Genomic DNA, 11,594 nt, shown 5'->3' on the forward strand with positions numbered 1-11,594 from the left:
ACTGTTGTTTGGCGTTGGTTTATTTTGTTTAAGTGTTCACTCGTAATAAAAAAGAAGATGAGCACGATACCCGCTGTGCCTTGGTCTGTCCTTTACGACGCCCCTGACACAGGCCTTGTATTAAATCATAAATCAGCCAATGTCACAGAATGGTAGATGCTAACTGGGACCCTTAAGACGAATCTACCCTGACCCTAACCCATAACCCTTACCCAGTGGCGATTTTAGCATGTAAATCTTGGTGGGACTAACTCCACTTTTTTTTTTAGATGCATGCCAGCAAAGCCACTACACAACACAACAACGACAAGCGGTGCCCAGAAACTGTTAGGGCCTAAATAAAGCTGTCCCAACAGCAGAGCTTTCTTTCCAGCACAATGGAGTGAATCCTTACCACCACTACACATGGCTATCAGCGGAGCCTTGTCTGGCAGCGAAACACTTCATTCAGCCTCGTTTACTGCCTTTTTAAAAAACATAGCTGATATGGCTGACTTGCTTAAACAAATGTGGTTTCTACTGACAATTGATGTACAAACTATGGCATAAGGGAATGATGAGCGGATAAGAGGCATTCCGTAATTTCGATTAAGACATTAATGAGCGAACTAAGACGAACGTAGTTAATGTAACTATGTGTTCAGCACTTTTGATATGTAAAGCGACAGAATTCAGAACATGGTCCCTCTTACAGTATTTTCCCTGTAGACCAAGTCAGAACCGTAGGATAAATAAAGGGGGCATATAAGCAGACAATGAAAGCTCTTACAATATTTGATGATGACATTTCTCAAAAACAGGTTATAGGCTACATGTGCACCACCGAGTCAGAATAGTAATGTTAAGCGAAATAAAGAGGTGAAATTAGACAAAATTATTAGGGTGAGGCACATGAGCTACTAGCCGCTTACTACACAACATATGCTTAGTATTTCTTAGCTACAGTATACATATCTCCCTCATATTACATCATTTATGTGGCAGCATATAAGAAATGTTTGGACTCACCTTGTTGTGATGTGCTCACTTGAACAGGAATGTGGCCTGGCGGTCCTTCGTGGTCAAATTCTGTCATCAAAGAAAGAGAAAGATGCCGGATTTACAATTCCGATTTGGATGACCGTTCAAAACGTATTTTCCCAGTCTGAGCTCGTTTATTCCCAACTTCCCAGTTGCAATGCTTGCATTTAGCCACTGTCACCGATTCCTTCCAAACCACTCATTGTTGAATTTGCGATTTCCAACTTATTGTGTAATGTTTATGTCCAATGGCCGATGAGCACCGATACATTTTATCTATACTTTCTCTTCATTATTTATGTTCATATGACAAGGAATAAAAAGGATTTGCCAGTAGATTGTCTACGTGATTCATGACGATGACTGCTAGCTAAGATTTTGAAAGTAATATGTTGACATGATCAGTCCAATCAAAGCTACTGTACATATAACGTGATTTGACGTCATTTTATCTTTGGCCAATGACCTTAAGGGCACTTCTAATGTAACTCTATGGCAGGACCTAAAGGGCTTGAATTTTCTATGTCTACCTTTACTAAGGACTGGTGACGTAGTTTCCCCATGAGTGACAGAACACTAAGCCAATCACGGTGCAATGCTCCTATTTTCTGCTGGCTTGCCCCACCACCACAGAAAGCACTGAGCTAGGCTGAAACACCTGCATTTTGGAACTGCCTTACTCAAGAAAACAAAAAAGAGACCATGTTTGTATGCGGCTTTTTTAACTCAATGATATATATATTTTTTACATGGTTAGCAAACTGATATGTGACATGTATTAATGCCAAAATACATGCAAAACAGGCAAGCCTCCCCACCCAAAAATATTTGTACATATAAAAAATAATGTGGGACCACTGCCCTTATCCAACCCTAACCGTTTTTAAACTTCAATGGGGTGACTTCAGAGTTTAACGTCCCAAGGATCCTGTTTAGACTTTTCTGTCACATTTTTACCTATAGGTACTGTACAAGGTTTCCTGCTGTCGTGTCGTTGGCTATGCCGGATTAAGTGATATGATATGCTATCCTATAAAATCCTTTCTCTGTAATTAATATCACCTGATTAGCTAATCATGTAAATGTAATTAACTAGAAAGTCGGGACACCACGGAAGAGTGTTTATAGAGCCGTTATCTTCTGAATAAACTCTTAAAGACCTATTCATATTTTACATCGATAGCCGTCAATATTAATCCTCACAAGTTTTCAGTCTCATGATGAAAGTTGTAAATTCTTGGTTATCTTCACGGACCCAGGCTAACAAGTTGAATCAGCAATACAAAATTGGGTTTAATTATTTATTTACTAAATACCTAACTAATCACACAGAATTACATATACACAGAATACAAATGATGTCATACAGAAAACGCCCCTGGTGGACAGAGCCGACATGGCAGCTTGTTACACAAAGAAAGGGGGTTGGGCTTGAATGAAAGAGCGGGAAGACTGAGGAACAAAGAAACAGCTATGCTATCTTAAATACAGTATCTTATGCATTCTAAATTACCGCCCATTTGGAAAAGGAAAATGCAATAAATATTTACTCTGAGCTGCGCTTCGGTAGATTGGTCGTAGATAGTAGGCTGGGTTGGCCAAGAGAGATCTTCCTGTCCTCGGAAGAATGTCTCTGGTGGTAAATTGGATACGTTGTGGTATCTTCGTCTGTGTTAGACTGGATCCGCCGTCCGTCCTTTCCTAGCCCACGTCTACAGCGGCCGCTGCTAACTCAACGGCTAGGAAGTATCACTTCTGTAGTGAATAAGTTCAAAGTTCATACCATTCACAACCAAAGCTCACGCCGAGGTTGGCTTAGTTCTGTACTTGACATGTGTGTCCTTGTAACGCAGAGGCTGCAGACCTCACGTAGTGGAACCCCGTTACATTGTGTCATTGTCTTATATAGTGGTGAGGGGAGGAGCGTGTGTTTCATCGTTTATAACCCCTGTCTCTTCACAGGGGCGGGCCACTCATCAAGCAGGGCACTTTCCTTATGAAAATCCAATTCTCTCAATTGGAAGCTAAAATTACATTTAATCTCCTAACAAACTAATTTCAATATCAAACATTTCAATTGCATAACAATTCCATGTGACTCTGATAACTAGAGGGTGTATATTTTCCCAGGTACAGTTTATGTCGTCCTGTCATCAGTCATAATGTCTCAGATGACAACCGAACTGACATCCATACTCGTTAAGTTCCAAAGCATATTTCCAACTGGTTTTATTACCAAAATATGGTTCCTTTTCCCCATTTGTTTGATGTTCCCAGACTCTCTATATTTAACAAAGGCTATTCAACAGTCCTTCAGTAGGGTCAGAAAGAGAGGGGAAGGGAGAAAGTTATTTATGGGGGGGTCATAAACCTTACCCACAGGCCAACTTCATGACACTGCTGATCTTGCTCTGCTGAAGTGCAATAGCTATAGATGCTATCATGGCATTTTGATATAATATGACTTGGTGCCATCAGTAGCAATTATTTGATTGGTTCTTATGACTCCAGTTAGTCACCCCTATGAATATGACAGCTTAAAGCAAGCGTTATAATGCATCATAAGTGTATCAAAAGGCATCTCAAATGCAGTTATGAAGCATGATGTGTGTGTGCTTCGTAGAAAGTATCAGCACATCTTTTCTCAACTAATCTTTATTAAAAAGTTAAATCAACTCATTAAAAGTTCACCGTTTGGATTGTTTTATCTATATCAGATATCATTTTCAGGACTCATTAAATCTTATCATAGCAAAGTGACGTGAGCTCATGGCAGCCATAAAAGTAGAACAACACATTTATGCAATAAGGGACGGTTTCCCAGACCCAGATTTAAGCCAAATCCTGGACAAACAATAATTATCAATGGAATATGGTCATTGAAAGTGCATTATAGTCCAGGACTAGGCTTAATACCAGGCCTACGAATGTTAAACATAATGCCTTTTGCTACCACACAGACACACATACACTGCATATCTTATATTGTAACATTGGCCTCATTCCAGGCTGATTACATTGCAGTCATTGCATTGCATCAACTACTGTTCAACTACTGTACTAGCATCAGACACAGGGTCGCTACAATATATGAAATTCATATCCAGGCGTTGTGAGATCTGGCAGGTGTCTGGAATGTAGTAGGCCTGGAGCGAGTCCAATGTTTGTGACAGTTGATAAACATAACAACATTAATTAAATCTGGTCAGATCAGAAACACTCATAGCATACATAACAGACAGTGTATATAAAAGTGAACAGCCCTGATATCCCACATTTCACTTTAATCTGGTACAGGGGACTATGATTGTCTGAGGCTGTTCCAGAAAGTTGGATCAATGACTTAGCCGGCTTACTGTTAAAAATTGTAATCAACCAGTAATAAAGAGTTATATGTGGCTGTTTATCAAAGGTAGCTACCCCACTGGTCTAAGGCACTGGTCTAATCTTCATAGAGACACCTTTCAGAGAATAATGATAACCTTTCCAGTGATTCCAATTGACACTTGTAGCGAAATGTTTGGTGGTTCCCCATAGGTACTCTCCATTGATGTTAGCGTGGTGACAAGAACCATACCAAAATGCCCCATAGTAAGTAGCTGCACAGTTGTCAGACCAAGTGTCCTGGTCTTTGTCGAAGGTGCTGAACATCGACCCGCTATGATAGGCCAGTGAGTCACCTTGGAAACAGAAAAAATTGTCTGTTTAGAGTGTTTGCATTTTCTAAAAATACTACAATAGCGACCCAACTTACCATAGCTAAGCCATATAATTACCTCACAATAGACCTACCTATCTAAAACAGTCACTATTACTACTGCAATGTACTGTTACTACTATTACTTCTGGGCTGCATACTACTACTACTACTACTACTACTACTACTACTACTACTACTACTACTACGCTACAGTTACAACATGCACCACTACTGCAGTCACAACTTCTACAGATATCCCACTACAGGCCCACTACTATTTCCAACACAGTCACTACTACTATTACATTTTCAAACACTGGCCTCTAACAATTTCAACTTCCATACATTTCCACTAGCATACAAAATTCTTATAGGAAATTACACCACTTTTCAACCTCATATTCATCATTTCCAGCACCACCCCAACACCAACATATGTAAAAAAATATTTTTTTTAAAAAGGGCGGATGCACACCAGATGATGTCAAAAGTGTTTCTGGATGATCTGGTTAATATCATGTGATTTTTAACCAACTGAGCAGGCGAAGGTTAGTAAAGTAACATTTGCCTACTCATAGTTGGTGAAAATACACACCAGATGATGTTAAAAGTTTTTCCAATGACATAATCAGAAACATAGCCAATCTTCCTCTATCCTTTTGACCAGAACACATAGTAAAGTGCTGTTTTCACACTTTGATGTTGGGGTGGTGCTGGAGATGATGAATGTGAAGTTGACAAGTTGACAATTTAAGGATGAGTGACAACTGAAGCAAGCACACATTTTTTTCAGGAAAATTACCCTTTAAAGTGCTCTAACGTTTATAGGACAAAAACACAGCATTTGTTCTCAGACAGCTGTGAAGCCAGAGCACATTGTGTGAATGACTTGTGTTCATCTTTGAAAATGGTATCACCGACAAGGCAAAAACAACAAATGTTGTCTCTCACTCACCTGCTCCTCCATTGGTGAATCCAGTGACATGTAGCTTGTATCCGTCTGCCTCAGAGTCCAAATAGAAGGAAGAGTACATGGCAAACACACTGTTTCCTTCAAAGTCCTCCATGTCTACCCTCAGCTCATACTTCCTCCTCTTAGTGAGAAGGTGGATGTTCTCCAATCCTGAAGAGACAACGCCAGATCAGATTGCAGATTACAGTATACAAAGTTATCATTTGTATACTCTACTTGTTTCATCTTCTTTTGGGGGATTCTTTTCGTATTTTTTGCTAAAGTAAATTCTCACCTAGCCAGTATTCTCCCTCTGGGTTTCCAAAACCAACTTTGTACTGGTTCCAGCGTCTGTAGAAGTTCAGAGATCCATCTATTCTCCTCTGGATTACCTGAGAGGGAGGACAGAGGGAGGACAGACAGAGGGAGGACAGACAGAGGGAGGACAGACAGAGGGAGGACAGACAGACAGACAGACAGACAGACAGACAGACAGACAGACAGACAGACAGACAGACAGACAGACAGACAGACAGACAGACAGACAGACAGACAGACAGACAGACAGACAGACAGACAGACAGACAGACAGACAGACAGACAGACAGACAGACAGACAGACAGAGATGTTTAGCAACTGTTCACATGATCTGTAAGGATAGAAATGTTAATAAGAGCCCAACATAGTACTATGATAGTCACAGTCCACTTGCCTCCATCCGTGTTCATGTCACAGTACACCTGAACAGGTGTCAAAAAGGGGTAGATGGGGTAGACGCCACTTGCTTGCGAGATGTTGTAGACTTCATTACAGTCTGCATCCAGGTTGATATCACATCGAGGGGCAGAATGGACTGCTACAACAGCCAGAAGTAACACTGCCAACATGTGAGCCTTAGAGAGAGAGGGAGCGGAGAAATAGAGAAAGTTAGAGAGAGAGACACAGAGAGAGATAGGTGATTTCAAGTTTCAAACAAAACCTCTACCTTTCAATTTAATTCACACATAACATCTTCAAGAAAATACAATTATTTGATTTAAGTCAGTCTCACCATCATTATAGTTCGAAGATTTTCAGCCTCAAGTTCAAACCTTAAACAGAAATATTGAATACGATAGAGGTTAGAAAAAACAGTTAGTTGAACTGACGAGCATCAGTGTCCACTGTTTCTGTTCTAGCGCTCTGAGCTTTAGGAAGACTTTTATACAGCCATATATGAATATTAATTTACATATTAACATAAACATGATGGAGAGGTGGAACCCAACACTAGAGGATTCAAACAGGTCACGTGACGTTACACAGGTTGCACAAATCACAGTGTAACAGCAATCCAGTTCTAAATCGTATCTTTCTGTGAGGAAATGTTGTTGTTGGTGACCGAAATAGTAGTGGGCATGTTGTGGGATAACTGTAGAAGTTGTGACTGCAGTAGTGGTGCATGTTGTAACTGTGGAGGAGGAGTAGTAGTAGTAGTAGTAGTACATTGTAATAGTGACTGTTTTAGATAGGTAGGTCTATAGTGAGGTGGCTTAGCTATGGTAAGTTGGGTTGCTATTGTAGAGTTTTTAGAAAATGCAAACACTCTAAACAGATGATTTTTTTCTGTTTCCAAGTTGACTCACTGGCCTATCATATAGTCGATTGTCATTTTCAGATCATGAACATTAATCTTTTATTGCCACCAGCAGGTCACTGACTACTGACTAACAGATAGAAGGTTGAATGTTGGTGGTACCCTCACAAAGCCACCTGAACTCACAAGCTTACATTAAACCCTTTTACGCAGCGTGAATCAGTCTGGTATTTATGAGGCTATGTTGGTGGTAGCACTTCAATGCTTTTAGACCAATACTGTTTTTAGGAGCTACTCGTTAATTCTCTTTCTGTTTTTAATGTTGTGTGCACCCTAGCCATGATGTAAATATTTCTGTAAACGAGTAAAAAAATACGAAAAAAAAAGTGCTTTGTCTGTAGTGTCATTGCTCCCTCTTGGTCAAGTCATTATTGTAAAAGAGAATGTGTTCTCAATGACTTACCTGCAGGTTAAATAAAGAGGCAACACTCTTTAGTGGGTCCCATACACACTCACGTTGTACAATGGATTTGACACAATGGTTGTGATACAACAGGTTGTGATACAATGGTGTGTGATACAACGAAGAGTTGGTCTGCACAAAAATGGTTACAGAACAATTGTGCAGTATCACCACAATGCTTGTGTAATATTTGTTGTTGCCAAAAACTCATACAATCTGGGTTCACCTCTCAATCAAGATCGTTTGTCAGGGGCCTCATTTATAAATGTGTACGATCATTTCTTAAACTATAATAAAAAATCTGGTTTATATAACATCTACACCCATTAATTAATTTGTGTTAATCACAAATATGCATGTTTCATTCATAAATCACACAATTTCATGCAAAAATCTACTTAAATTACATAGTTGTAAAATGTTGGTACGTACATATTTTATCGTAAGTGCTATATGACGAAATTACAATGTTGGACTTGACATGAAAATAAGGTCCCTGGTCACAAGCACCTGGTGTGTGCCAATCCTCTGTTTTGGCAGCAGAGAATCTAAATCTGGTTCTTAAAATGTTCTCATCGATGAAACATCTGATCTCAATACATTGTTCTATTCCCAAAGCTAGAATCTTTTACGAACACAGTGCACTAAGTTTTGTAGACGTGACTTTTTGCCAACATTCCTATCTGGTAGTTCAGTTTAAGGCACTTGTCAAACTCGTTCCACGGAGGGCCGAATGTCTGCTGGTTTTCTCTCCTCCCTTGTAATCCTCCATGGAATGAGTTTGACACCCCTGGTTGAAGGGTTTAAAGCAGTGAAGGGCTACCACCAACATTCAACTCACTGTTGGTTAGCCAGTGATCAGTATGGTGGTCTGCTGGTGGCAATAAAAGATCAGGATCTAAAAATGACAAATGGACAATAAAGTATTCTTCTTCTGATCTTTCTATCACCACCAACAACAACATTCCCTCACGGAACACGGAACACAGAACACGAAACACACGGAAATAAATGGATTGGATGTATAAGGGGATATCAGTGAACAAATGCCATGGTCAAGGCTATGACTGCGCCAGTGCAATGAGTGGAGCTTACTCAGGTGATCAAAAGCAACCGGGTCTCAGAGCATTTCGTATTATTCTGTATGTACTGTAAATCTGAGACACCCAATTTAGTATCATATGTTACATTTGCATAACAAATGATATGTTACGAATTCTAGGGGTTAGGGTTAAGTTCAGGTTTAGGGGAAGGGTTATCTAAAAGAGTTAAGGTTAGGGGAAGGGTTATCTAAAAGGGTTAAGGTTAGGGGAAGGGTTAGTGAACATGCTAAGTAGTTGAAAAGTAGCTAAAAAGTAGTAAATAGTTGAAAAGTTGCTAAAATACTAAAGTTGTCCGTGATCAGATTTGAACACACAACCTTTAGGTTGCTAGAATTTGGTCTTACCTGTGTATGGCAGGCCTGAACTGTCACTGAAAGGAATGCAGGTGGTTGGAATGTAGGTAGTGGGGGATAGGTGGAATCCACAGCATCTGAGTTTCCTGTTCATTGTGTTCTGTGTTCCGTGTGTGGTGTTCTGTGAACGAATGTTGTTATTGGTGGTGACAGAAAGGTCAGAAGAAGAATACTGTATGGTCCATTGTCATTTTCAGATCATGAACATTAATCTTTTATTGCCACCAGCAGGTCACTGACTACTGACTAACAGATAGAAGGTTGAATGTTGGTGGTAGCCTCACAAAGCCACCTGATCTCACAAGCTTACATTAAACCCTTTTACGCAGCGTGAATCAGTCTGGTATTTATGAGGCTATGTTGGTGGTAGCACTTCAATGCTTTTAGACCAATACTGTTTTTAGGAGCAACCCGTTAAGTCCCTTTCTGTTTGTAATGCTGTGAACCCTATATATTTGATGTATTTATTTATAGGGGACAATGCACATTAATCAACATCAATATTACAATAATGCAACATTCATGTAAATGTGCAGGGGCTAGCCAAAAGCTAATTTGCACCCGTAGTCCCAGGGAAGGTAAGGGTCTTTACACAGCCACTATACAAACACTCACTAAAACAATACAAAATACAAATACATTACATCCAATAATATATAATTCTAACAACAACAACTTATTCGTAATAAAAAAACACTATCTTCAACTGTCATCTTACATATGAGGAACCACAGATAAATCGTGTACAGTTTTGAATAGATTTGAGCCATGTTTTCAATTTTTATTTAAAAGTACAATAAGCAGTGCAGCTTCTCAAGTCCAAGGGTGTTATGTACAACAACTCCCCGTGGAGTGAAAGAGGTATGGGACTGTAGGTGCGAGTAAGGATGACAAAGGCAGAGAATTTACCGTTTACTGGGAATTTATTTATTCCTTCATACAGTAATATGGGGAAAAGGGGCTGGACGGAACCAAAGCAAAGAAAGTAAATGTCAAAGCCCCCTCTCCTACCTTACCTGCCTACCCACTACTTACCTAACTTAGCACCACCTGGTGACCTACCCACTACTGACCTAACTTAGCACCACCTGGTGACCTACCCACTACTTACCTAACTTAGCACCACCTGGTGACCTACCCACTACTGACCTAACCTAGCACCACCTGGTGACCTACCCACTACTTACCTAACTTAGCACCACCTGGTGCACTAACCAAAATACAGGGGGTGGTCCGCCCAGGTCTTACCTAGTGTGCATAGGCAGTAAATACTACGGGTTATGTATGCCCATTTCATTCCAGTATATTGTAGCTCTAACAAAAGCCGATTGACCAAATTTACTGTGTCTAAAAGGGACAACGCAATCCCCTCTAGTTACTGCCCTTGTTATCCTGGAGGTGCTTTCCTTGAGCATCATATGCGGGGATAGGAGTGGAGACCATGCAGGATCTTAAAGACAAGGCTTGCATCTACATACTGCTTAAACCTATCCAGACTGAATAAATTATGTTTGTGAATGGTGACAATGGTGGTAACTGTTTGGTTTGTTATCAAAAATCTTGGGTTTGTTTGTAGAGTGATTCAATTGAATAGTAGCTCCTACTTGTGACCAGCATGTGAGGCAATATCTCAGATGTGAGAAGATCATAGCATGCATATATAGTTTAGCGGCCTCCAGAGGAAGGTAATCTAAAGTTGGATAATCCAAACTTGACCGTGTTAACCACCTTCTTCACATGTTTCTTAAATGTCAAGTTGGAGTCCAAAATAGCATTGAGATACCTGAAGTTAGACACAACTTTCAGATTTTCCCCATTAACAAGATCAGTTCGTTGGGAAGAATCAATGGATTTCTTAGAGAAGTACATACAAACAGTCTTGTCGATATTTAAGTGCAGGCAAGAATCAGTCATCCATTTAAAAGCGTCTACCATAGCTTCAGTTAACTTGTCTATTTTTTGAGTGTACAAACAGGACTGTATCGTCTGCATACATATGCATGTTAACTTGTGGGCAAGCAAGTTGGAGATCATTTATATAGATGGTAAACAAAAGGGGCCCTAATATTGACCCTTGTGGGACCCCAATGTTATAGTAAAGAGGGTCTGACTGAGTGGCCCCCAGACGAACCCTTTGACTTCTGTTTGTCAGATAGGAATATATCCAACTAATAACTTCAGTGGACACATTAAGGGAGGATAGTTTGGATAGGAGGACCTTATGATTCACTGTATCAAAGGCCTTTTTAAGATCCAACAAGACTGCACCGACTTCACCACCTATGTCCAGTTTTAGATTTAATGCACCCCAGAAAATAACATTTGGCTGTTTCGGTAGAATGGTTCGTTTTGAATCCAAATTGCATTTAATGTATGGAGTTTCCTTGATTGAGGTGGTCAGTCAGATGATCAGCCACCCATCCTTC

At 40.0% G+C, this 11,594-nt stretch overlaps 1 protein-coding gene across 1 annotated transcript; it reads right to left on the reverse strand.

Moving 5' to 3' along the window:
• Positions 1–3,659: 3,659 nt before the first annotated feature.
• Positions 3,660–6,847, reverse strand: LOC106604415 (microfibril-associated glycoprotein 4). The gene is made up of 5 exons (XM_014199013.1): positions 6,725–6,847; positions 6,375–6,566; positions 5,968–6,064; positions 5,676–5,843; positions 3,660–4,700 (listed from the first exon to the last, which is right to left on the reverse strand). The coding sequence occupies exons 1-5, from the start codon at positions 6,728–6,730 to the stop codon at positions 4,450–4,452; spliced, it is 714 nt and encodes a 237-aa protein (XP_014054488.1). The 5' UTR covers positions 6,731–6,847; the 3' UTR covers positions 3,660–4,449.
• Positions 6,848–11,594: the final 4,747 nt, after the last annotated feature.

The sequence above is a fragment of the Salmo salar genome, chromosome ssa05 (assembly GCF_905237065.1).
Source record: "Salmo salar chromosome ssa05, Ssal_v3.1, whole genome shotgun sequence".
NCBI lineage: Eukaryota > Metazoa > Chordata > Actinopteri > Salmoniformes > Salmonidae > Salmo > Salmo salar.

Coding starts and splice junctions, on each gene's coding strand:
- LOC106604415 (XM_014199013.1), bottom strand. Junction 5,844..5,967: donor AGAGGGAGAATACTGGCTAG/GTGAGAATTTAC, acceptor TTGTCTCTTCAG/GATTGGAGAACATCCACCTT. Junction 4,701..5,675: donor ATTCACCAATGGAGGAGCAG/GTGAGTGAGAGA, acceptor TCTGTTTCCAAG/GTGACTCACTGGCCTATCAT.